The sequence below is a fragment of the Mus musculus genome, chromosome 12, assembly GCF_000001635.26.
Source record: "Mus musculus strain C57BL/6J chromosome 12, GRCm38.p6 C57BL/6J".
NCBI classification, from domain to species: Eukaryota; Metazoa; Chordata; class Mammalia; order Rodentia; family Muridae; genus Mus; species Mus musculus.
This window is the reverse complement of record NC_000078.6, coordinates 81,629,318-81,657,139: the sequence shown is the minus strand read 5'-3', so window position 1 is coordinate 81,657,139 and position 27,822 is coordinate 81,629,318. Positions and strand designations below refer to the sequence as shown.

The following is a 27,822-nucleotide window of genomic DNA, read 5'->3' as shown; positions in this document are numbered from 1 at the left end:
CTGCCAGAGCCTTACCAATACAGATGCAGATGATCACCACAGCCAACCATCAGACTGAGCATGGGGACCCCAACGGGAGGAGTTAGGGGAAGGACGGAAGGAGCTGAAGGGATTTGTAACCCCATAGGAAAGACAACAGTATTAACCAACCAGACCCTAAAGAACTCCCAGGGACTAAACCACTAACCAAAGAGTACACAAAAGGGGGGACCCATGCCTCCAGCTGCATATGTAGCAGAGGATGGTCTTGTCTGGTATCAATGGGAAGGGAGGCCCTTGGTCCTGTGGATGCTCGATGCCTCAGTATAGGGGGATGTTGGAGTGGTGAGGTGTGAGTGGAGGAGTGGGGGAGCATCCTCATAGAAGCAGGGGGAGGGAGATGAGATAGAGGGTTTGTGGAAGGGGGATAATATTTGAAATGTAAATAAATAAAGTAACCAATGAAAAAAAAAGAAAAGGAAGTGTGGCATATGGACACATGAGTGTGCACACAGAAGCACTGTATGTGTGTGCAGAGACCAGAAGAGGTTGTAAGGTATTGTGGTCCTGACCCTTCCCGTCTCATTCCCTTGATACAGGCTTCCTCACCGAACCTGGATCTGGGCTGGTGGCCAAAACCATCAAACTTCTTGTCTTTTTCACATCCTCACATGAGTATGATTACAGACATGCCTATGACCACACCTAGCTTTCATGTGGGTTCTGAGTTCTGAACTCAGGTCCTCATGATGGTACAGAAAGCACTCTTACACAGCAAGCCATCTCCCCAGCCCCATCCTTAAGGTTTCCCTCACTCTCTTGTCAGAGCCAGGCTCAGAACGTCACACACTGTGCTTGTCTTTAACTCTCCATCACTCTTTGGAACAGGTTCTATTTTTATGCTCCTTCATAAATGATGAAATTGAGTTCGGAGAAATCAAGCAACTTGCTGAAGGCCACTCAAGTAGAGGGGGGTAGAACTGGGCTATCAGGCCATTTCTTCCAGACTCCCCAAAGTCTGCCAGAACACTGGAGTCATCTACGTTTGAGGCTCTCAGAAACCCACGCCACTCCTGGGAAGAAAGAACACCTCGAAAGTAGTGTGCCCAAGAGCAATAGATGAAAGTGTGCTTCATGGAACACAGACACTGGGTGGGAAAATGGACCAATGTGCGCCCTCCCCCATGCGGTTTTAACCTGTGGCCACAGGCCATATGTGTCTCTGGCTAGCTAAGGCTGTGACCCAACACATTTGTAGATGTCGTCGTATACAGTGTCAAGTTATGAACACCCCATTCTATCCCCTGGGTTGAGAGACTGCTAAGAAATTGGGTGTTAAATTATAAGGGAGAGGGCAGAGTGGAAACACATGGACTGTGGGAGGGGCCTCCATTCAAGCTAAAGCACTAGGGGAGGCCTTCCTGGAAGAGCGATGCTTAGATGAAAGTGAATTATTTCACCATTATGAACGCTGGGGACCAGGACACCTTTTGTTAGAGGATGAAGCCTTGTACATTGTGGGATGGTGAGCATTACTGACTTCTCTTCATCAAACACTAATTGTGACAATTAACAAATGTCCCCTCCCCACCCACCCAGACATTGCTGAATATCCATCCCCTGGAGAGGTAAACCCACTCCTGTTTGAGGATGACTGGGCTAAGGGAAACTACGAGAAGTTTTCTAGGCAGGGTGGGAAGAGAGATGAGAGGAGGGAGAGACAGGCTCACACTGAGAGGGAACACCCATACACGCACTTGCAGGGGTTGCCTGGGGGACCCTGAGAAGACACATCAGGCTGGAGCAGACAGCCCAGTGCAGAGCCTGTGAGAAAAATGAAGCCAGAAAGGCAAGCAACCAAGGCACCCAGACCCCCTTTCCCTTTTGGAGTAAGTGTGGGTTTTCAGAGTATTAACCAAATGGAATTGGACAGGCAGGAGTGTGAGAGATGCAGCCAGTAGAGCTAGCTAGCATGGGGGAAACCCTGTTGTGTCCTCCTGTTCCTCTGGGAGTCTGAGCCCTTCATCCACATTCCCTTGGTACTTTAGGCTCACTGCTGAGGAAGAGGCATCTTTTCACTTTGTTGCTATCTGCCCTGTTTGAATTGCAGTGTGGCACAGACCGATATTCCCCAGACTGGGAATCAGAAGGTGAGATTTTGCTTCACCCTTTGTCCCTAACCAACATGACAAAAACCATTTTCTCTTCATCAGGCCCTGACTCTCTATCTGCTAACCCAGGGGCCTAAGATCTACTAATAAGTAGTAGCCTCTACCATCTGTCCTTTTAGATCCAGCAGCCTGTGAAAAAGTGTTGGCCTCTTTATGGAAGAATACAGTTGTTTCCCTGATTCCTTGTTAAAAGGAATTCCATCCTTACAGCTGAGTGAGGTGTCTTCTTTAGGGGATTATGGTCAGCATGAGAAGGTTAAGAGGTAAGATAACTTATCAGTCCCACCCATTAATGGATTCATCTCATCTCTTCTCTCTCTCTGTCTCTCTCTCTGTCTCTCTATCTCTCTCCTTCCCTTCCTCTTGTGTGTGTGTGTGTGTGTGTGTGTGTGTGTGTGTGTGTGTGTGTGTGTATAGACTGGATGCAAGTTGGAGGTGATCTTCCAAGGCAAGGCCTTAGGGAAGGTTCTTTTTTGAAGCAAAGCTTTTAAACCAAACATTAAATCAAGAAGACAAGTCATTGTCTGTCTGTCTGCCCGCCCTTCTTTCCTTCTTTCCTTCTTTCCTTCTTTCCTTCTTTCCTTCTTTCCTTCTTTCCTTCTTTCCTTCCTTCCTTCCTTCCTTCCTTCCTTCCTTCCTCCCTCCCTCCCCCCACCCTTTCTTACTTCCTCCCACCCTCCCTCCTCCCTTCCTCCTTTCCTTTTTTCTTTTCCATTCTTAATGTAAATCTCGGGACTGACTGGGCACAAAGCTGCTTCCTGGGAACAGCGCAGTGATTTTAGCCTGGCCTCTGAAGAGGTAGTTATTTGACAGTAAATGAGTTGCATGGTGGGAGATGTGTCCACTCTGGACACATGATGACGGGCCCAAGCTCTGCAACAACCATCTCTTAAGAGCCTCCTTGAAAACATGTCACTAGTTTTCTGATTTCTAAGTCTTCTGAGAAGTCTAAATGAACACGCCTGGAGTTGCTTAGGCAACAGAGACTAGAGGAATAAGCTCCATCCTCGCTTCAGAAGAAGCAAAAGGGAGACTCTGCTGGTCTGATTGGTGGTGGTGGTGGTGGTGGTGGTGGTAGGAGCTGGTGTGATTTACAGGGTGAAGGCTGTAAGTTTCCAACCACTCCAATCACAGGTGCCTCTGGAACTGCCTACTTGGGTGGTTGGGTATGATTTTATGAAGAGAGTTGGCAGGCTATTTCAGCTCCACAAAGACACCTATGTTCATAAAGATTAGAGAGTTGGTGGCTCCAGGAGCTTCAAGCACACCCATGGACACAGAAAACCTTAAGTGCGACATTCCCCAGGGCAACCACACTGAGGCTTCAGGCTACAACGCCAGCGACAGAATCTTCTCTGATTCTGGCACCTGTTCTGTTGCTGTTTTTTTTTCCCCTGGTGCATCCAGGGCATAGCAACTGCCTGGGCAAGATGCCACCAACTGGCACAAGATGAAGAGAACCCAAAGGAGGGGAAGAACAAGTTCATGCAGTCACCGACTTCTTCTTACAGCTGACTCACTGGTGCGCTCTTACCCAGTGAACAGAGGGAAGCAGGAGCTGCATGGGAAGGAAGGAGCCACTGGGGTTGGGCAGGAGAAGGGACCCGTTCTCCATAGCTGCTTCACTACGCTGTGTTGCCGTATGCCCTCCCGAAACACATGTAAGAGTCATAATCCTCAGCGAATGTGATCTTATTTAGAGATTAAAAGCCAAAACTAAAAAACAAAGCAAAACAAAACCACACACACAAAAACAAACCCTGTGCTGATTTAATCAAGAGAAGGTCATTGGAGACCATTACAGAAAGTCATAACTGGTCAAAATGCAGAGAACCACTGACCATGTGGAACCTAGCCCCAGTTGGTACATCTACAACACAATCCCTACCCCCAAGGCTCAGGGAACGATCAAGGAAGAAATTGTAAGAACTGGAGGACCAGGAAGCATGCTGGGATCATGAGCCTTATAGATCTAATCGAGAAGCTTCGTTCATGAAATCTCAATAATATGGCTACATGCACACGACCTGAACAGTTCCAACACTAGTTAACATCCCAGCTTGGATGAGGGAACCCTCAAGGGTCCACCCCTCAATAAAGAGTGACACGCAATTAAGAACTCTGAAAAAGGGAGAATTAACTAGTCATGCCCAGGGGTGAGCCCTCTAATTGATTATCCAATATTAAGTAGTGGAGCCTTTATAGAACCATATACATACAAGTAATACTAAAGAAACTCAGCAGGTTGTGTCTCTATATTTATTTACACACGAATACATAAAAATAATAAAGAAAAAGAGGCCATGAGTTTGAGGGAGGGCATGAGAGGAACTGGACGGCAGGGGGTGTAGAATGATGTAATTGTAATTTTTTAAGAGGATGTATTAGAGTGGGCCTTAATCCAAATGTCTCTATTAAAGAGGGAAGCATGGATGGACACAGAGACTTAGATGGAGAGAGGCCACAGGAAGAGACATAGTGATGTCTGAGGCTACCAGGTATTTAGATAACCATTTATTTCTCAACCTTCAGGAGGAACTATCTCTGCTGTCCTCTTGACCTCGGACTCTCAGCCTCTGGAGTGCTGTGGTGCTCTGTCTTCTTGACTTTAAGTCCTCCAAGTCGAGGCAATTTATTATAGCCCTAGAGAAGCAACGTTACCTTCCCATGAGGAGGCCCAGGAGCAGCTGTTACACACTTGAGGGAGGGGGATTTTTATCCAACTCATCAAATCGTTTGACATGTTCTTAAATGTATATCAAGGACCATCTTCCACAGTGACCCATGAGCCCTGGGAGGAGAGGGTATAGATGCCCTATTTAGGGCTGAGAATTCCTCAGGATTTCATTCTCTGCATCTTGACTAGATATGGTCTTGGCTTCTCACTGTCTACTACATAAAGAAACTCCTCTCATCAGACTTGGGAGATGGGTTTAAAGATAAATTATCAGGAGCTGCCTTAATGTTATGCCCATTTATCAGAAGACTAGTAGTAGATTCTCCCGAAGGGCCTGTGACATGTTTAGCCACAGGTTCTTGACCCAGATAAAAGTGCCAGGAATGGATTTCATCTTGTGGAACAGGCTTTTTGTCAATACAGAAAATGGCTGGTTACTCCCATGGCATTCTTGCCATCAGTGAACCAGTGAGTGTATCTTGCCAGGCTTGTCATTATTACAGCTTTCAGGTTTACATCTGGGTGAGTCTGATGGTTACTCTTCTGGCAGTGTGCGTAACACCTTCCAGAACTATAAAAACTAGCCAGTAGGTATGAATTTTGCAGGTGAGAACCAGCTTAATTTCTCCATGTTCTATGCTTCAAGCATTGGTGTATTCAATAGCAAGGTCCCAATGTCAAATTCTGAAGAGTGGTAACCAAGAGCCATGACAATAGACTGTAGTGACAATTTTGGAGGTTTTGTTTCTTTGAAAAACAAAGAAATATTATAAAATGTGTTTTCACTTTAATCTCAGCTGTGGGCTATGTGGCTGCTTCAGACAGCCCACAGCAGCTGACTATGATTTGCCTGGTGCTCTAGCAGGGGTGTGATTTTTGCCAGTAGCAGATAGTTTCTGAGACTGTGTGATACTGAGAATTCTGAGGACTTTTCTGAGGGTATAGAAATTCTAGGGCTCTGAGAGGCACATGTGGATGGTTGGTTGTTGGTGGTGGGTTGTTGGATATTTGATGTTGGTTGCTGTCAGTCATGGTTTGTTAAGTAATCATGTGCAAAGAAGAAAGAAGAAGAAAATTAGATATCCTGCTGGCTAAGATCAAAGTTGCCTCGAGAAATTCAACACTTTAATCAGCAGGAAGTAGTAATGATAAGGTCACCTCCTTTCTCCTTTCAGATCTAGTATGGAGAGTTGAAAGGTTGGAAAAAGAATGGAGAAAGGGGAAAGAAAGAAGAATCCACAATGTAGCCAATGACTGGCTACAATGTTTCAAGGGGTACATTGCAACCCACTGGCCAACAACTTCAAAAGAGATAACTTCATTCCTGGAGCTGGGATTTTTATCTGTTAGCCTGTGGTATGGAGTAGGGAAAGTGTTGCCCCATTATAGCATAGCTCCACTTAAACATTTTATATATGTGTATGTATATATCTTAGGAAGCATCTCCAGGAGTAGGTTTCCAAATGGCTTTTTCTTAAGGTCTTTGCTGTTCTTTATTCCTTCCCATGCCTTCCCTTACTACACCCTCCCACCCCCTACTCCAACTTAATCATTTCTGTTCTGTTATTCCTCTTTAACCCTTTATACCACAATGTTTTCTCTTCTCCTCTTCTTCTTCTTCTTCTTCTTCTTCTTCTTCTTCTTCTTCTTCTTCTTCTTCTTCTTCTTCTTCTTCTTCTTCTTCTTCTTCTCCTTCTCCTTCTCCTTCTCCTTCTCCTTCTCCTTCTCCTTCTCCTTCTCCTTCTCCTTCTCCTTCTCTTCTCCTCCTCCTCCTCCTCCTCCTCCTCCTCCTCCTCCTTCTCTTTCTTCTTCTTTTTTGGAACACCCTCTCCACATCTCTGTACTAATTTTCTGACCTCTATAGGTATTCCAACACACACACACACACACACACACACACACACACACACACACACACTGAAGATTCAAAGCTAGCATTCACAATGAGAGAAAACATGCAACCTTTGCCTTTCTGGGTCTGGGTTACCTCACTCAGAATGGTTAATTCCAGTTCCATTTACCTGTGAATTTCATAATTTTGTTTTTTTAATAGTTGAGTAATATTCCATTGTGTAAATGTACCATATCCTCATTATCTATTCACCAGTGGATAGACATTCTGTTTCCATTTCCTGGTTGGGCTGTTGTGAATAAAGCAGTGATGGGGGATGGGCATCTCTATAGCAGGATATAGACTCCTTTAGGCATAAACAAAACAGTCGTATAGCTAGATCCTGTGGTGGATCTATTTCTAGCTTTTTGTGGAACCTTCAATACTGATTTCCATAGCAGCCATGCCAGTTTGCACTCCCACCAGCGGTGACCGAGTGTCCCCTCCCTACATCCATGCCAACATTGTTCTCATTTTTAAAATCTTTATTTCTAGATGCAATCTCTGTTATCCGGGGTTACCTTGAACCTGTGATCCCCTCTGCCTCAGCCTCCTGAATAACTGAGATTACAAATCTGTGTTTCTTTTCTTTAAAAAAAAAAAAGATTTATTATCCTATGTGTGCACACCATATGTGTGCAGGTACCTACGGAGGTCAGAAAAGGGCATTGGATCACTTGGACCTGGAATTGCTATAACCCACCTACATGGATGCAAGAAACTAAACTTGAGTTCTCTGGAAGAGCAGGCAGTGCTGAACCATCTCTCCAGGCCCCAGATGCCCGTTTAAGAATCCTGCAGCTGTTAATCCCAGAACAGTCGCTAGGTACTCCAGGACTAGCCAAAGGGCAGAGATGTCAGATGGCCAAGTTCTAGAGCTGGCATATTGGCATGTATAGACAAACACTTGTTCTCAGACAGACTGTGAAATCAGGGCATCCTGACTATTTTTCCTGGTGACTTGAGATTTCTTGCTGGAATGAGGGAACCTGGACAGAGGGATAGAGAAGGGGCAGGACAGGGTGCTGCATGGTGAGATCAGAAGGATCCAGCTGTGCATCAGTGGCCAGTGCCCAGGTACCTCTCGGGAGTCAGTCAGCACAGGTGTGGGGAAATCTGGAGCGAGTGTGAATGGCTAGACCTGCTTTCTAAGCACTGAGTTACTCTAGACAACTGCCTCCAAGGTGTATTCTCGAATTTTGTCCATATTTCAGATGAGGAATCAGAGGCACAAGGAAGTTGAGTCCCTTGCCCAAGGCCACCAAGTAAAGTGCTGGAATCAGGGTTACAGTTTAGGCTATCGTCAGTCCAGGCTTGGATTCCAGACCTTCCCATCAGTCATCCTTTATAAACACATCGACCTTCCCCCTGCCCTTTCTCCCCAGGAGCTAGCTGTCAATCTGTTCTCTGTGTTTTAAATGTTGTTGTTTCAAAATTGTTCTATGGGCTGGACATGTCCTAGCCCTAGAATTCAGGATTTAGTGCTAGGAGGACAGTGGGTTCACAGGAAACACAGTGAGTTCAAAGGCAGCCTAGGCTACATAGAGAAATCCTCTTATAAAACAAACTAAACAACAGAAAGAGATGGGGGCGGGGCAGAAGAGGGAATAATATGGTATAAAATGTTTTAGAATTATTTTTAGCCAACATAATTCCCTTGAGATCCAAGCTGTCGCATGTATCAACAGTTCGCTCTGTTTCATTTGTGAATAGTATTGTATGGTGTGGGTGTACCACTGTCAATCATTTATCTAGAGAGATACCTGAGCTATCTATTTATGCTCTAAATTAAAATTAAGGTACAGAATGGTTTTGCCATCATAATGTTTATGAATTATGAGTTATTATGGGTAAAACTGATAAGAATAGTTATTTCCACCTTTATTGCTCATGAACAAACACACAAGAGTTCAATTCCTAGGCCATAAGGGAGAATAGCCCTTCAGTCTCTTGCTCCTAAGTGCAAAGTGAGTTTTAGATTCTTGAGGATGGCTTTTTAATGATTGGGCACCCTTTCTCCTTCATTTCTATTAATGGCTTACTGAGAAAGTATGACTTTTTAAAAAAAGTCTATTGATTATAACATACTCTTGCCTATTGATAAGGTCTGTAATGTGTGTTCGGGGAATCTCTTTTCACTGAAATTATGACTGCAGATGTGGTCATCAAGTGGATCCTTTTAGTTACTAACAATGTACTTCATGTAACAGTGTACTTCATCCTAAGTCAGGAGATGCCCATGGCCTCAGGTGTCTACGATGTATGCCTCTTTTGCTCTTCCAGACAAGTATCTCTAAGGCATTTCAAATTCCTCACCCAGTACCTGTCATGGCAGTCTCTCTTAGTAATAGTATAATCTAGCAGGTATCATTCATTGACTCTGCTTCCAGAAGCTGGGGCTCTGGGAGTCAAGTGATTTTTTTTTAAATTGTTGCCAATGTAAAGAACTCAAGGTTTTATATTTGTTCCATGAAAATTTCTTGCATGTATACAATGTGTCTTGATCACACTCACCCCTCAGTCCTACATCTTCCTCCCAACCCACTGATTCCCATTAGTTCTGCCTGTGTGCTCATGGGTGTAGAGTCGTCAGCTAGGGCATGGATAACCTCATAGTGGCCACACTCCTTCCTAAAGAAAGCTGACTCTTTCTCTCCCGGCAGCCATCAACTGCCTCTAGGCTCCCCTAAGTGACTCTCTAAGCCCTGCACTCAACTACTAGGGAGACAGTAGGGGGTCACACCCACAGGAGTGGGACCTGGTGTTGCTATTCTCCAAAGCCTTCTTCTTCCAAGATTAGAGAGTGGAAAATGACTGTGAGCAGGAGGGTGGCCAGATGGGAGCCAGTACCCTCCAAGTAGCTGTGTCTTTGTTCTCAGAAATATGTTCCCTTTCCAACAATCAGACAGAGGAGTCTCCCACTCACCTGCCACTCCCACATTCAGGATGCACTTGGCAGATTTATATCAAGGGGGTAAATCTTTATCCCATCACCACAAATCTTGGGCCTCCTACTTATACTGATGACCACAGGCTCCCACTAGAGCTGATATAAATCCTGGTAAGTGCTTCTTTTGTTTTCCTTCTTTCTGGGGTGCTTTCTTTCTGGGAAAGTATCTCCTTTGCCTTTACCAACCTGCCATTTCCTACCTCTGAAACCTCCGACTGGATGTCCCAGTGCTGGGGTGCTTCATGGTTCCTCTCACTATCACTGTGGATCCCAGACAGATGCCCTTGATAAAGCTACTCAATATGGACCCGACCTTCGTGGCTTGTGCAGGGGATTATGGGAAAGCACTGAAAAGATACTGCTTTCTTCAAGGTTTTATTCATATCCACTTTGCTGGCAAGCAATCCCTTCACACTGCAGATCTGCATGTGTATGTAGATCCAGCCAACTGTCAGTCAAACATATTTGGGGGAGGGGGGAACTGCATCTGTACTGAGCTGACTTTTTCTTGTCATCCCCTAAGGCAGTATTTATGACAGCCGTCCGAATAGCAAATGCATTTTTTAGGTCATGTGGGTAATCTAGAGATGATGTAAAATACACAGGAGGATGTATGCCGGTTACAGGCAAATATGACACCGCATTGTATAAGGGACTTGAGGATCTGTAGATTTTTGCCATCTGGTAGGGCATCGAATCAATCCCCCCACCCATAAAGATTTGGAGGATGATGGGGTAGCCAGCCATTAAATAGCAGGTGAAGGAGCCAAGGTGGAAAAGCAGTTTAGCATCCTCTAAGCTGAGTCATTTATGGGATACTGGCACCCACTGAAGAGAGCTGAAGCTGAGTCCCGAGGTCAGTTCAGCCTTTGGTACACATCTCTCGTGCCACTTCCAAGGAGGAAGGCCTTACTGGGCTGTGATATCAACTCTCTTTCAAATTATCACCACCATGGCCCCCAAAACTCATTCTTGATCTTGATGTGACACAGAAAGGCAATGGAGGGACAAAGGATGACAGGATGCATGGGCCGAGTCTTCTTCTGTCTGGAAGCAGGGTCTCGGGGATGTCAGTTTGGCTATTTGCTAGGTGGTGACTGGTACAACCACCAGAAGTACTCAGGATAAACCCGTGTGCTACCATCTTTCCCTTGTCAGCTCTGCCGAGAACATATCTAAGTCTGATCCCAAGCTAGGGAAGGGGAGACATCAGAAGTTCAAGTCTCATCCTGTTCTCTTTGAAGATTGTGGAGGTTTGGGTGAGAATGTCCCCCTGAGGCTCAGATCCCCTGAGGTCAGAAGACCCACCCACCTTCCTGTGGCTGCCTACAGAAAGGACAAAGACGCTCCAGCTCCAGCACCGTGCCTGATTGTATGCAGCCATACTTCCCACCATGATAATAAGGGACTAATCCTCCGAAACTGTAAGACAGCCCCGATTAAATATTGTCCTTTGTAAGAGTTTCCTTGGTCATGGTGTCTCATCACAACCACAGAACAGTAACTAAGACAGAAAACAACAACAACAACAGCAAGCCAAACCTTTCTGTTCTGAAAGCCTTCCTGCCACCCTCTGTAATCCCAGTGGCATCTCTTCTGCCCCATCCACTCTCCAGTAGCCTTCCATTGCTATCAGATGCTTGGGGTGGGTTAACAGGCTCAACTGAAACAGAAGAGTCACGCCCAACCTCTCTGGCAGCACAGTACCAGAGCAGATTGTTAAAATAACCAAAATGCTGACTAGTAGCTAAATCGATAATGGCACGCTCCTGCAACTGGAAAAGTGTAAGGAATAATAAAATTTAATGGCTAAACTATTCTCAATGGAAAATACGGATGGAAAAAATAGAGAGTGCAAACATTTACACACCGAATGACTTAAAAAAAAAAACAGTGCCACCCCCCCAAGCAAAACTATCCACCCCACCCCCTGCAGAGGAGTATCTTCAACAGCTGCCTCAGATGAGCATGGGGAAGCTTGGTGGGTACTGGTTAAATTCAAGTGGGCAAAATCCAGCCAAATTGCTCTGCACATGTAATGACAGGAGTTGGGGGGGGCGGGGGGTGTGGGGGGAAGGCTGACATGGAAATGAGGGAAAAGAGTGATAACCATGGAAGAAGCAAAAGGAACCTGCCAACAAAGTAAGGGTCTAGTGATTAATTCCTGATAGTGATAAGCTTTACTTTATTCTATTCTATTTATTTATTATTATATGTAAGTACACTGTAGGTGTCTTCAGACACACCAGAAGAGGGCATCAGATCCCATTACAGATGGCTGTGAGCCACCATGTGGTTGCTGGGATTTGAACTCAGGACCTTCGGTAGAGCAGTCGATGCTCTTAAGCACTGAGCCATCTCTCCAGCCCTGGTTGATAAGATTTAATAAGACTTTCTCCTTGTGCATCCCATCACCTACATTAGTCTGTTGAGTTAATTCAACAGACTAATATAGTGCTACGAAAGGAGGTGGCAGGAAGAACTGGGCTGCCACTGGTGACACCAAGGGAGACTGAGCAGCACCCCATGGGGTCTGTAAGAGTCAAAGCAGACCAACTTCATTCCTTCACAAACTGGAGAAAGGCAAATTATGAAGTGACATGACTGACAACTATTTTTATCTGTTTGTTTGTTTATTGATTGTCATAACTTCTTGTACTTTTCAACAACTTTGATTGCTACAATGTTTTATTTTATAACTAAAAAACATTAAGAAAAAACACGAAGAAAAAACAAACACCTGGTCTATATTCTGTTAGAGAAAAAGGAGTTGCTACACAAACAGTGCTGTCTGGGTCTTGGGCTGGTGTGGAGTAGAGAGGACTGGGGACATTCTGCTCTTGGAACACCTGAGAGGAAATCCACAGGGATTTTCACATCACTATCCTCTCACTCCTCGACACCCAGCCATGCTAGAGCTGTTTCCATCCTCAGCTTAGGAGCAGCTCTGGGCTCTAGGTGCCTGCATGACACTGTAGAAGATGGCCAGCATCTGTCTTTTGACTTCTTCTGTGGCACCTGCCCCATCCCACTCCATCAATGCATTCGCTTTCTTGTTAGGCTCTATGGGACCTACAGGGACCTGAATGATCACAGTTAGGGTCTTCTTCTCTCATCAAGTCCTTGCTCTTAGACCGCTTGGGGTCAGGTCTGATTTGTGAGAGTACCCACCCTGGCCTGTAATTCTTTCCCTCCTTGGTCAGTTCAAAGAAAGAACCTGGGAAACCCTGGGGCAGAGGATGGAAGATGGAGGAGAAACACATTCGGACACATCTAACTGAGCCCCATTCACTTACACAGGCTCAGCCTGGAGCCCATGGCTGTCAAGAACCCAGCAGTTCTTTCCCTTTTTATTTTTGGCTATATGTGGTGTGTGTGTGTGTGCGCTCACGCGCGCGTGTGTACCTGGGTTATAGAAGCCAGAGGTTGACTTTGCGGTCTCCTCTGTCTCTCTCCATCATAGACACTAAGGCAAGGCCTCTTTACTTGACCCAAGAGCTCATGATTCAGCTAGTTTAAGCAGGATTCTTGCTCTGGGAATACTCTTGTCTTCACCTCAAGTGCTGGGCTTACAGATGTGCCACCATTCCATCCCAGAATTTATGTGGGTGCTGGGTATCTGAACTCTGGGATTCAAGCTTGTGGTAACACGTATTTTGCCCACTGAACCATTTTTTTCCAGTGCCTATCAAGCAGTTTCTATGTGTTGACTGAATGGATCCCTTAATCCTGAGAAGTTGGGATGGGACACAGGCTCTTAACCCTTTGGGTCTAGAAAAGGGGGTCCTGATAGAATTCACTTGACTCTCTAGAGAACATCTGGTCAACTTTTCCTTCACTCAGCCTCCTCACATCTACACCAAGGGTGTTGGATACATCTTGTTCACCTATCCTAGCTCACAGCTGCTTAGTGGGGGTGAAATATCCATGACCTATGACCCTTCCTTTGTCCTTAGCGCTCTCCCATATCCTTCCCATGTTCATAGAGCCTCCTTTGCCACATCCTCCTCACCTCCTCCCATATGCCTCCCTCTGCTGTCATTAATATAACCACCCCTGCACATAACTGTCATTTAAATCATCTCCTATATGTCAAGCACTGTGCTGGGTATGTGTGCCTGTTATCATATGGTATTCCTCTGTGGTACCTATCTTAACTCCATGCATTAATGAACCAAGGAGCTCACAGGGTTGGGATCTGTCCAGAGTTGATGGTCAAGTCCAGGTCCTTACACTAAGCAAAGGATTCTCCTCCACTATGCTACCCTGTGCATTTCTGGGGCCCTGCTGTGTAGCTGGGGCTTTCCTCTGCATCTCATCTCTTCCTTCCCTGTCTCTGAGCACACATGGGCACACAGTCCTCCCTATAGAGGTGTCAGAGAAGAGTCTACTCAAATTTCTAGTAGTTCTGTGGTCTACAATCTGGAGGTGAAAAGAGCTCAGTTTTGCCTTAGACCAAAACCTTCAGACTCCCCAAGGCTACTCAGCTTTATGCCAAGGGTGGCTTCTTTGTAAGATTCGAGAATTTGGCCGACATCTATTCCCCGAAACTCTTGCCCTTGCCAGCCTGTCTCTAAAGCTTTTTGTTTCTTTCCCTGCCCCCCTCTGGGGAGGGGGAGGGTAATTTCTAGTGCTGAATGACTGTGCAGTTCGAGTCAAATGTCAGTATTTTTGACTAATCGTGCATCAATATGTGCTCTTTCGGGTCATCAGTGGATGCCAGGATCCATGGAGACGTTGCTATTGGCTTTAACCCCTTTGCAACCCACCACCCTCTCAGAAGCCACACACCTTTCTCTAACATCCCGGGAGATGACGAAGTCCCTTGGCCTTCTCCAAGTTACAAGGGTTGCCTGGCAATCTCAGCCAAGCCCTTTGAATGAGCACGTGTCAGCACAGATGAGTAGACCAGAATAAAAGAGAGCTTGTCTCCCATTTCCCTCCCCAGCTCTGGCCGTTCCCAGACAGAAAGGATGAGGTAGGAAAATGGCTAAAAGCCCTTAAAATCCTAGTGGTTTCATGCTCCCAAAAGGGGACTTGGAGGGAAATTGCCTGACACACACACATACACACACACACACACACACACACACACACACAAACTGAGCCTCTACCTGAAGTTGATGAACTGGTTTTCAGCAGAGCCTGATCTCAAAGACTGGCCCCCACATGACATTCTGAGAACAGAGTGGTACAAGTTTGGGTGATGATGAGCCACAGCAGCAGGCAACATTTCCCAGACAAGAATCCTAAATGGTCACCCCACTCCCCTTCCCAAATGATAGAGCAGTAACGTTCAGGACCAACTTATGTCACAAGCCTGACCCTACTCTTCCCTGTCTTAGCCTACCAGACCCAAGCTGATGCTAATGTGTGGCATCCCCCTACTCTGTGAGGTACCACACTGCCTGGATTGAGCTCTGTATGTAGACTGGATCCTGCTAGGGACCTAAAGAGAAAATATGGGCTCTGGGATATTTGTTTGACATGTTTGATGTTACTGTCTGACAATGACAAGACATAGCTGATTCTCAGAGTAATATGGAAAAATGTGTTTGTATGTTGGGTTACTTTGGAGTCAATGTAAGGAAAGCAACAAACAAACAAACAAACTCATAATTTCTCTACCCAGAAAACTAATGTCATCACTTTTCTTTTTAAAAAAGTTATGAAGCATATAGTTAGAAAATCCAATAAGAGAGATTTTATATAAAAAGCTGAGCTCCTTGTCTGTCTGTCCTCTGTCTGAAGTTCCTTAACTAACCTCTTTTTTTTCAAAGGTGAGCTTTGCTACAATTTCATGTAATCTCAAACTTAACACCGTTATTGTCTCTTGAATATTTAAACAGAGGACGTCATAACAAATGCTGTTCTGCACTGTGCCTTTTTGTGTAAGTTTTTGGAGACTGGTCATGTGAGAACACACAGAAGCATGTTGTTCTGTGAAATGGCCTGCAGTGCAGAAGAGAAGGACATCGGAAATGTATCATTGAGAGACTGGAAGGGGGCTTCAGAGATCCCAGAATCCAACCCTTGTTTTTCATAAACTAGAAACCCATAACTCAAAAGGTAAAGTTTCTAGGCTCGAGGCACATAGCAAACAGGAGACAGAACTGGCAGCCCAGGCCTCTGCATCACACCAGGCTTCTGCATGTGCTCCTAAAGATGGGGGTGACATCTCCGCCCTCAGAGAACACACCCTGCACCTTCCCCAGCAGGTGCTTTCTTCTACGTCGGAAGTGAACACCTACTCTTAACACGTCCACTTAAACTTCTCAAAACTTGTGACTGGAGCCACATACCCCAGAGCAGGCAGGAAGCCAAGAGGAGGGGGTAGGGTGGGCTTCGGAGTCTCTATGCTCTGTAAACAGTTCCACATACAGACTTATTCGTCTCTGACCGGACAGACCCAGGTCACCTTTGACATGGGAGGGTATTAGGCTTTATGGTTTTGATGGGAGTGTCCCCATAGGCTCAGTTGTTTGAACAGTTTGGCTTTTCTTGGTTGTCTCTGTTTGGGGAGGTTGGAAGGCAGCTGGCAGACACACAGCAGCAAGAACAGGGCTTATGAGATATAGCCCTACTTCCTGCCTAAGCATTCATCCTAGCAGCGGGTCCTCTAACCAGTCACTGCAGGCTCTCACTGCCTCAGCCACAAAGCACCCCCGTCATCATGCCTTCCCAGGCGTGATGGACTGTGAGCCTTGCTCAGTGCTTCCTTTCTTAATTCGTTCCTGCCATGTATTCTGTCACAGCATGAAAAGTCACGAACACACCAGCTCTGCTTGGCCACAGAGGCCAGGGCTCTCCTTGTAATTCTCTCAGGACCAGCATGAAATGGGATCCCATGAGGAGCAAGCATAGTGCTTAAGTTCTGGGAGAAATGACTAAAGGATGGACATGAGAGTTTGCCCTGGAAACATCAAAGCTTATCTTTCTAACACCAATGTGATGTAGTCAGTGCCGTCGCAAAAGAGGAAAACAGATGGACTGATGGAAATTCCACGAAGACCCATTTTAATACCGAAGCCATGTGGCATGGATGGCTAAAATGGCAGGCTTTGGGATGACAGATAAATTCCAGTCTGCTGTGTACTGCTCTGTGGCCAAGGGAAAATGATTTAACTGTTCCCAGTCCTCAGACTTTCTGTCTTCTAAAGCTGTACAGATCAAAGTGGAATATACATGAGAGTTCATTGAAAGGGGAAACTTCACTTCATATTGACTGCTGCAGACCCCTAAGTCCCTGCAGGATCTACCACGGAACTGGTACCCAATAAACAGTAAGTGAACAGTTGGGTAATTTGGTTCCTTAAGGCAGGACAGATACACAAGACATAAGCATTTCAGTCTTCTCAACACACACTTGTGGACTGTGGACTACGTGCCAGGCTTATGCGAATCTTTTCTGTCTCTTCTACTGGTTACTGTTATTAGCATGGCTGTTGTTTTGCTGGTGGTGGTTGCTTCAAGGCTCATTTCAGATGACCTTCCCTAAGCCGAAAGTGGTGGCGCACGCCTTTAATCCCAGCACTTGGGAGGCAGAGGCAGGCGGATTTCTGAGTTTGAGGCCGGCCTGGTCTACAAAGTGAGTTCTAGGACAGCCAGGGCTATACAGAGAAACCCTGTCAAAAATAAATAAATAAATAAAAGACAACTTTCCCTATCTAAGCCAAACAGAAAATTTGTGATGCAGACCAGAAAATTCATATACCAATCTGCAATCATAAATTCTTATCTTACACAATTCTTGAGCCCTTTATACATGGACGTACTATAGATGGGAAACATTTGTCTCCCCAAGTAGCCTCTGTAAACTCTGCCTGTCATTTTGGGTGCCTAAATAAATAAACCTAAAATATTTGTAAAGTCCCCTTGGCAGAAATATGGACAGATGGAGAGATGACCTGGACACATTCTAACACGAGCTTCTCTGGCTTAAGCCAACTCTCCCTGACACTTACTATTATTTTTTAAATGAAAACTATTGGTTTGGGTCCTATTGAACATAGTTCTTCTTCAACGTTGATATGAAAATATAAATGAACAAGATATACAATAGGTAATGAACCTCACATTGCTATGAGCAATTTGAAATCCATATGGACCTCATTAGAAAAACTCAACTCTTCTATGGCAGTTTTTAAAGATATATTTTTATTATTGCTTAATTATGTGTCTCTGGTGGGTATGTGCGGGAGCCCACAGAGGTCAGAGATGTCAGATCCCTGCAGAACTGAAGTTATAAGCAGTTGTGAGCCACGCAAAGTGGGTGCTGGGAACCAAACTCAGATCTTCTTCAAGAGTAGGACATGCTCTTGACAGCTGAGCCAGCACTCCACCTACATCTTTGGTCTTTTTATGTCTGACGCCCTTGTCTGGACTAGGGCACATGTTACTGTGTTGTGATTGAGACTGAGCCACAGTTATTATCTGAGCAGAAATATGAAATGGTTTCAAAGATACATGGATCGCCAAAGGGAATCAGGAAGTGTTGAGCTGGTTGGTTAAGACAACCAGTTTCCATCTTGGAAGAGCCTGCTGAGACTGAGTACAGGGCAGAGGGGCCATCCGTGTGGAGCTGCTACCCAACCTTAACGCTCCCGGAACGGCATTAGGCTCTTCCACATCCTGGTGTTTCTTCCTGTCTGTGCAGCAGCCAGATCTTTGCATCTTTCACAGATATTCTTGAGCATTTGGACCGTAGGGAATCTGGTTTTAAGATGCCTTCCAGAGTTTCTAGCTAGAGGTTGCCTGATGGACACCCCTGGAGGCAGAGTAAGCATCCACTTTTTTTTTCTCTCTTTTTTTTTATTACGTATTTTCCTCAATTACATTTCCAATGCTATCCCAAAAGTCTCCCACACCCTCCCACCCCCACTCCCCTACCCACCCATTCCCATTTTTTGGCCCTGGCGTTCCCCTGTACTGGGGCATATAAAGTTTGCCTGTCCAGTGGGCCTCTCTTTCCAGTGATGGCCGACTAGGCCATCTTTTGATACATATGCAGCTAGAGTCAAGAGCTCCGGGGTACTGGTTAGTTCATAATGTTGCACCTACAGGGTTGCAGATCTCTTTAGCTACTTGGATACTTTCTCTAGCTCTTCCATTGGGGGCCCTGTGATCCATCCAATAGTTGACTATGAGCATCCACTTCTGTGTTTGTTAGGCCCCGGCCTAGTCTCACAAGAGACGGCTATATCACGGTCCTTGCACCAAACGCTTGCTAGTGTATGCAATGGTGTCATCGTTTGGAGGCTAAGCATCCACTTTAGAGACTCTGCTGAAAGCCCAAGGCCAGACTGTTCTTCCCAGTGTCTTCCCTGAACGTGTTCTGTGTACTTACTGTCCCATCTTTCCTTGGAAGATGGTTTTAGAAGCTACATTTATAAGGACTTCATGATATATTGTCTAATACACTATCCATGCAACAGCCCCAGGTCTCAGTAGCTTTGAGTCTCCCTTCCCTCCCTCTCCTTTCCCGATTTCTCACCCCAAGTCTCATCTTCTGGCCACCAGGTAATTGCTTGTCCCTAGTTTCTGAATTCCTTCATCTTTCCATTTTTTTTTTTTTTTGTATTTGTGATTCCTGCACCTCTATGCTAGGGTGTCTGGGTCCACCACACCTTTTGCTGAATATCCTTTCTTTCTAGACTTCGTCTCAGAGTCTGCACCCAGTTTTGTATACTTAGATGTATCCATTCGGTCCTCTCCTACAGACTCATTTAGGGTTGATTTCAGAGACAGACCACTTATGAAGCTGCCTGGATCCTTGCTTGAAAGCATTCAGTGCTTGTTTTCATATTCTTCTGTTGCTGTAGGTGAAGCCTGATGACAGCATATAACATGTGTGTAAGATAAGTGCAGTACTGCTCTTTGAAGCCCCATTCACATTTGAATTCACAATATCCTGCAAGCACAGACTTATGGCAGATCCATGACCCAGAGTTCAATGAGAGTAGGTGAAGGTGTCGTGTCTATAATGAAGTGGACACATTAGCGGACCCAAGAAGCCACACTCTTAAACCAGAAACGTCTTCAAATTCGGGGGGTGGTAGGGACTAAGTAACACAAATATCCCATAGAACCAGATCATATCCCTTATTTCTGTTAGTTCTCTGTCATAAGCCAATCACTTACGCTAGAACTGGCACAAAGGAAAGAATAGGGTGACCCCCAGCTCCTTCCTCTCTCCCCACTTATCAGAAAGCCCTGTAGAAAGTGCACATATGGCATCTGCATATAAAATATGCATATAAAGAAGTTAAATAAAAACAGTTCATTTGTGCAGCATTCCCACTGTTCCAGTAGGAATACATTATGTATGCATGTAGGAACTACAAAATATGAATTGTGTAATTTTTGATTCCACATGCAAGTTAAATAGTCATATTCTCATTTAAAACTGGCATTGCACAAAGCACAGATGAATAGTAAAGATCATTCCAATATAAAAATTTGATTTTCTTTACGTGTAATGACACTGAATAGCAAATTAAAAGGAAAAAAAGAAAAGAAAAGAAAGAAACAAACAAAAAATCCCCACCATGTCAGAGAGGGCAACCATGAAAAAAAAAAAAAAAAGGAAAAGTTTTACCTTTTCTTCTTTCTGGTTGGGTTGTTTTTGAGACAGTCCAGCTTGAATTCACTGTGTAGACCATACTGGTTAGCCCTGAACTCACTGTGTAGACGAGGCTGCCTGGTCTTAAACTCACTATGTAGACCAGGATAGCTAGCCTTAAATTCATGACTCTCTTGCTTTAATCTTCTAAGTCCTGGGTAGCAGCTGTGTCCCAGGTAAGAGTTTTACATTTTGGGATCTTTAGAGACATGGTTTCCCTGCTTTTTTGAACAAAGTTTATATTTCCATGCTGTGCTCGGCTCTTGCCTTAGTTAGGTTTCTATTGCTGGGATAGGGAACCACAGCCAATTGCCACTTGGGGTTGGCAGCCAAAAGCAGCCCGAAAGAGGTTCATTTGGGCCAACTCATCCCAATCACCGTCCACCATGAAAGGAAGTCAGAGCAGGCACTCAAGCAGGAGCCTGAAGGCAGGAGCTGAACTGAAGGCCACGGAGGAGCATTGCTGACTGGCTGGCTCTTCATGGTTTGTCTAGCCTGCTTTCTTATATACCCAGGACCAGTATGGGCTAGGCCCTCCCACATCAATCATATGCAGAAGATACCTCAGAGATTTGCCTTTAGGCCAATCTGATGGGAGGGGGAGGTTGTATTTGCTCAACTGAAGTTCCCCTTTCCAAATGATCCTGGCTTATGTCAACCTGACAAAAATCTAGGACAGCTCTGAGGATTATGACCAGTCCTGGCCTATGAGTTCAAGACATGTCTATTAAGACCAATGAAGCTAGTTTCAGAGGACACTATCCCAGGACTTCTTTTGGTATGAAGCTGTTCCTAAGCCTCATCATACTTTAATACTGGGGGCTTCGGCTGAGACCAATCTGATTCTGTCTATCCTTTGGTAAGACACAGGAAATCTCCCAAACATAGCTCTAAATAGAAAATGGCAATAGAACAAAATGGTGCTTGTTGCCGGTCATGAGGAGCACACATTCCTAGCCTTTGGAGCCAATGGCACCTATCCCCACTGCTGCCATTTAAACCTTGGGCATCACTTAAACGTATCAACAAAGCAATGTGTGGTACATCTTGGTAGCCACATGCCCTAACTCAGCCCCCGAAGTCCCAAGAGGAAATGTTCTACCCTCCACAGGTACCAAGGCCCCAGGAGAATCACGTGTCTTGTTCAGTTCAGTAAGACCCACTCATCAGTTAGATGCATGCTTGCTCTGTGGCCTGTAAGGCTCAGATTCCTTGGTCTTCCTGGGCAGGTGAGACTGTTTTGTCTATTAAAATTCTGGAAGAAGAAAATACTATCCCTTTAATCTCCCAGAAAACAAGCCACGCAAAATCCCCATCTATTAGTCCTGCACAGCTAGCCAGAGTCCTCCTGAAAAAATGAAATCTGATCAGAACAGACAATAGCCTGGCACCATTTGCAGACTGTCTCTGTGCACCCTTCTTGGGCTCCTGGGGACATGCGAATGGGTGTTAGACTAACACCTCCTACCTGCTTCCTGGCAGCCCCTGGCTATTACTTACAGGGGGTTATAGATAGATCAGGAGGGCTCATGAGCTTACGTTTTCTCCAGAAGCCTCACCTTAGCCTCGCGTTTGGAGAATAGCAGCCCTTAGCAACACAGCCTAATTCTCTAGGTATTTCTGGGCTATTCTAAGTTCTTTCCCAATGCCAAGCCTCTATCTCTACATATGGCTTTATGTGGAAAGACAGTGCTGTAAGAACCGTATCACCAGGCTGCCCAGGTGTCAACAAAACCCCAATAGAAGTCACCTGCTTTTCTGCCAGGATGAATTTGTTCTTGCCCATCTCTTTCCTGCCAGCCAGCGGTCAGGGGAGAGGACATTTTACGGGCCAGGCTGGACTGTGCTAGCCCTAACTAAAACAACACAAGTCATTTTTCTTTCTATCCAAACATAACTGAAAATGCACACTTAATTTTTTTTTTTTTTGAGACAGGGTTTCTTTATGTGGCCCTGGCTGTCCTAGAACTCACTCTGTAGACCAGGCTGGTCCCGAACTTACAGAGATCTGCCTGCATCTGCCTCCCAGGTGCTGGGATTAAAGACATGTGCTGCCATGCCTGACACACTTACATTTCTTATTTTACATTTAAAATAATCTTCATGAAATATTTTAGTGACGTGTATAAATTCTTTTGAAGTGGGGTTAAAAGCAGGACATGTGACTACATATATATGAGGACAAGGACCCTTGCTTTGTAAACACACACACATATATACACACACACACCACCACCACCACCACAACTAACAACAACAACAACAACATACCATACACATATTCAACACAGATTTCTTTTTTGGTTTTTTTTGTTCTTGTTTGTTTGTTTGTTTGTTTGGTTGGTTGGTTGGTTGGTTTTTTTGAGACAAGGTTTCTCTCTGTGGCCCTGGCTATCCTGGAATTTACTCTATAGACCAGGCTGGCCTCAGACTCAGAGATCTTCCTGCCTCTGCCTCCTGAGTGCTGGGATTAAAGGTGTTCGTAAAACCAGGTTAAACACAGATCTCTTTAGGTGGAGGAGTTAGACGTCATTCTGCATTTCTCTAAATGTTTTGCAGTTTTCTAGAAGAAAACATCTATATAGGTTTCTACTACTTTGATAATCCCATGAGAAAGGATTATTTGCTACTAGGTGGGACTTCTGGGAGAATGGTAACTGATTTGACAGCAATGTCAAGTTTCACCAAAGTGATTTCTGTGTGGAGGCTTCCTGTCACGTGCCGAATTGTCCACACAGGTTGTGGACTTTAACTTTGTCAGAACTGGCCAGCTGGTCATCTTTCACATTCTATGTGAAACCTATGTGAGTCCTCTCAGAGCCTTGAATCACGGCACTGTATGTTTTTCCTTCCTGGTTACCAGGGCCGAGGGCATCCCAAAGAATTTTGAAATGTGGCGTTTGAGAGCCCACCTGAGTCTGGGTACGTGGTAGCAGAAGAGATCCAGATGATGCTGATTTTCTGCATCAAGCTATGATGGGCAGGGCATTGCCTTTGGAGAGGGATGGCTCTGGAGCCTTGGGAGTCTCCTCTGCAAGGTGAATGGCCATATTTCCTTCAGATTGCATATGTATATTTAAATTAGTGTAAGCGGGACATGGTGGTGCACCCCTTTAATCTCAGTGCTCTGAGGGAAGAGGCAGGTGAATATCTGAGTGCGAGTCCAGCTTGGTCTACATAGTTTCAGGCCAGTCAGGGCTATACAGTGAACCCTGTTTCAAAAAAGCAAAAGTGCATGTAGTGTACCTAACTGCACATATGCTACATTGTTAATGTTCATAAGTGATGAGCCCCAGAGCAGGCAGCAGAAGGGAAAGCCCTCTGGGTTTATTTCCATTCTGTCACCAGTGAAGTTTCCCCAAGTGTTTGTGTGGTAGGGACAGAAGGAGAGATTGACCACACCTCTGTCCTCTGACCAGGCAGGCCTGACCAAGGACATACATTGGGTTTCACCATGGAAATACAGCCACTTGTGGGGTGGAGGGCAGGCAGTGCTAGCTATTCATGGGCCGGGTAAATGTAGTCCTAGAACACCCATTACCACTCCAAAATCACTGCATTAGCCATCCTGAGTGCCTCTTCCTCCGCCCTCACAGGCTCTGCCCTTTAACTGTTCATCAGGGCAGTGGCCAAATCCTTACGGGAAACCAGAGGAATCAAGTATCCTTTTATGGATTCACCTATTCCATCCTTCTGTGCCATTATTTTCTCTGGTGCCATTATTTGTAATACTAGGGCCAGTGTCACCATCTCTGTAACTGCCCTTGGTTTACATGTGTAATTCTTAACGTGTGTAAGCTACCTCACACCGTGTCTTCCCAGGCTGGGTTTCACCCTAGTAAAGATGACCTGATAGGGGCATGGCAGCACAGGGGTAGAGCACTTGCCTAAAGATGACCTCAAACATGACAGAATGGGAAGGCGGAGGGAAGCTGGTGCTCAATGCCCAAAGCCAACACAGCAGATCTACATTTCTGAATGGACCATAGTTGTAGTCTTTCAACCTCCAGATGCATCCATCGTCACCCCGCCCCCACCCCCTAACAGGCCATACTTAGTTCAAGCAACTTTCAAGGTTAGAAATGAAGAAATGCCTTTTATTCTAACAGAGAGAGGCTTGACTGTGCCCCAAACCATACACACTAGGTGGGAAAAGTAGAGGGTGGTTGCGTCACTGTAAGGCAGTTGTTTATATCGCTGTTTGCCACATTTCGCAGGAAGTCCTTCGAAAGCCTCAGCGTTTTCCTTTTTTACAGACTTTACATTTTCTATAATGCACACACACACACACACACACACACACACACACACACACACACACACTTAGCCTCATCCCTAAAGCACACCATGGAAGTACACCTTCAGCCCAACAGAAGAGCCTTAGGCAGGAGACTAAGAATTCAGCAGGGCTAAGGACCAACCATGAACTCAGAGCCCTGAGACTGCTGGAGCAAGACCCGGAGAGAAGAAAGTAGCATTTTGGAATCCATTTTACTCAGGACATCCTGAAAAAAAAAAAAAATCCCCTTTGCTACTGGGGCAGGAGAACTTGAGGGAAGGCCTGTTTCCATCTGGTTACTTAAGGGAAGACATAGGTCAACTTTAAAGCCAGTGACACCCGAGTGAGACAGACAGGTGCATGAGCTAGCCTTAGAGCCCATGGCTTGTGCGGTATCTCTGGCTTCTTCTATCTCTTCAGTTTGAACCCAAGTGAGCAGTAGCAGTCGCTGACAGGCCCGCTGGGTCGCCCTCTGTCTGCCCGGTCATTTATAGGCAAGATTCACCATGTTTGCAAGGGAAGAGACTCAAGATGACTATGGCCTTTGGAAGACATCATCTTGAAAGTCACACTTTTTCTCAAGCGCCTCCCTCCCAGATCTCCCCAGAGCACCACTGTCACGGGAGGGAGTCTGCACCGCGGTGTGCCTCAGCGGCGCTCTGGGATCCAGAGAGACTAGGTTGGGAAAGCTGGGGACGGGACGCGTGGCCGGGCGGGGCCCCTGGAGGCCCGGGGAAGGAGAGGAGGGGGTGCGGCGGGGCGCGGCTTACCTGCCAGGCTGTTGTAACAGTCGATCTCAATGGCTTCAACCGTCTTGCTCTGCTCCTCTGAGAGGCGGCTGGATTTGGGAACCCCTGCCGAGGAGGCTGGCCGTGCGTCCCGCTCCTCTTGTGACGGCAGCAATCCCTTCAGCTCCAGCAACGCCCGGTGGTATTTGCCGATGGCTTCGCGGAATTTCTTGTCCTTGTAGCACTGCGCCCCTTGGCTCTTGAACTCGTGTGCGCGCCGGATAAGCTCCGCGGGCTCGGCCGCCGTTCCAGCCTGGCCCCGCTCCGGGGCTCCTCCGCCGCTCGGGACGCACGGCGGCGGCACGGGCCGCGGTCCCTCACCCAGCGCAGGCGGGCTAGGGTTCCCCGAGGATCGGGCCGCCAAGCCCTTCCTCTCCATCCGGCCGCCGCCCGCGCCTAGAGCGCGTCGCGATCCGGGCTTTAAAAGCGCGGAGCGCTGGCTTCGCGCCCCGCAGACTCTGCCGCGGCCGTTACCCTGGGCGCCGCGCGCTTGCCCCGCACTCCCATCCTTTTCGCCAGCCGCCCGAGGCAGCTCCCTCCTCCTGCGATCGCTCCCCTCCCAGCTCCCTCCCCCGTTCCCTCGGCGCCCGCCCTCGTCCCCGCCCTTTTCTGCTCCCGCAACCTGTCCCCGCGGGCTACCGGACCCTGTGCGAGCCTGGCCGTGGTGCAGGGGACAACGGGCCCGACTGGGGTGGTGGTGATTGTCGCTGACCCGGAAGAAGCTGGGCTTGCTCAAAGGAGGGGAAGATTAGCGACAAAGAGGGCCCCCTGGTTCCCATTCATCCAGCCTTCCGAGGCGCGCCGTGGCCAAAAGAAGCTATGGGGGAGGGGTGTGTGTGTATGGGAAGGACTGGGAGGGGGGGGGGTCACCTCAATAGCTTTCTTTAGGACTAAAGAGAAAGGTGCGCCAGGGAGCAAGGAAAATAAGCAGGTGCCACTGCTTGTTTTGTTTGCAGTAAGACATTACTATTTTAGGTGGCAGAGCCTCGCTTTTGTGGATCCAGGTTGTCGCTGAGGTGTGTCTCCCGGGCGCCCAGGACACCGGGTGCACGTCTGCGTGCCTGGCGTTGTATTCCGGGAGACTGTGTGTGCTTACGCTATGTGCGTGCGCAGCTATGCAGAATGAATCACAGAAGCGGAGATGGAAACACCTGTTACTGTTGGTCATCAGGCTTGGCGGGCACAGGGTTCCAGTTTCCATTACTGGACAGTTACGCACCCTTCCTGGGGAGGCTCCTTCTTTCTTTCCCTCTGTCAGTGAGAGTGTCAGCTGTATGCAGGAGATTGGCTGAGCCACACACAGGCAGATGAAAATAGGCAAGTTACAGCCCCCCCCCCCCCACCACACACACACCAAAAGAACCCAGTTTACTGCTGGAAGATACAATTCCCACTAGCAATCACAGAAAGCGCTGTGGAGCCCTGGGAATTCCTTACAGGGTAATAACATTTGAAGACCCCCCAAAGGATGGGCACAGGGAAGGAGTAAAATACCAGACAAAGCAAGAAAGCTCTCAGAGCTGTAATGTTGGACACCTCAGACATATTTAAGGCCTAAAGGTTTGACTTTATGGCTTTCCAAGTGAGAGGGATGCCAGGGGTTTCTGAATAAAGCATTTGGATTTGGGTTTATAGGCAATGAAGAGGATAGATACATTTTTAGTGATATTAAGGGAACGAAAAGATGCTCTTAATGTGATTTTCAAAGGGTGTTTCCCAGATCCGCAGCATCAACATCTTCTGGAAATTATTATATGCAAGCTCTAAGGACATAGTCCAGATTGTCTAAAACAGGACCCTAGCCTTGGATCCAGCAATCGGTGCTTCTGTAGCTCCAAGAGGAGCTCAGAGACAGTGCTGTGAAAACTTCCTACTCAGGTTTTGGACCAGCAGAATGAGCATCACTGATGAGCCTGCAAGAAGTGCTCCGGGTGCAAGACTGCCAGCCCACTGACCCAGAAGTTGCACTTTAACAAGATTGACATAATATGGCCACACCCGCTGTTCTGCACTAGAAGTTTAGGAAAGTATAAAAAACTGTTAACAAAAGCCTCAGCGTATACATAGGGGTACCCGGAGACTCTTACTCAAAGTTTTGTATTTCTGCTTAACAAATGTAAGCGGTATGGGTCAATGTTTAAAATTTGTTTCCTTCTTTTTAAACTTTCACGTTTCATGGAATTAAATATTCTTTTAGTGCTTCCCTCTTGCAGTTCTGGGGATTGAACCTGGGGATTCATGCAAGCAAGTGCTCCACAGCTGAGCTGGGCCCCCATGCCTTATTCTCATGGCTATATAATAGTCTATTGTAGGTATGTACCTTAAAGTACAGAGCCAGTTGTTTTTGTATCCAGACGGCTTTTTATATTACGTTATGCACTATTGTGGATAATACTAAATGAAGTGAACAATAGTAGATATCAAATACCTGGTGCTTACATCGTACCAGGGACTGGGTTAAGCACT

The 27,822-nt window shown here is 46.3% G+C and overlaps 1 protein-coding gene across 1 annotated transcript in view; it reads right to left on the bottom strand.

Moving 5' to 3' along the window:
• The window catches only part of Ttc9 (tetratricopeptide repeat domain 9), a 36,309-nt gene extending 10,418 nt beyond the window's left edge, over positions 1–25,891 (bottom strand). The window contains exon 1 of the mRNA NM_001033149.3: positions 25,339–25,891. Coding sequence (NP_001028321.1) covers positions 25,339–25,735 — 397 coding nt within the window. The 5' untranslated portion in view covers positions 25,736–25,891. The remainder of the gene's footprint in view (positions 1–25,338) is intronic.
• Between the last annotated feature and the right edge of the window lie 1,931 nt (positions 25,892–27,822).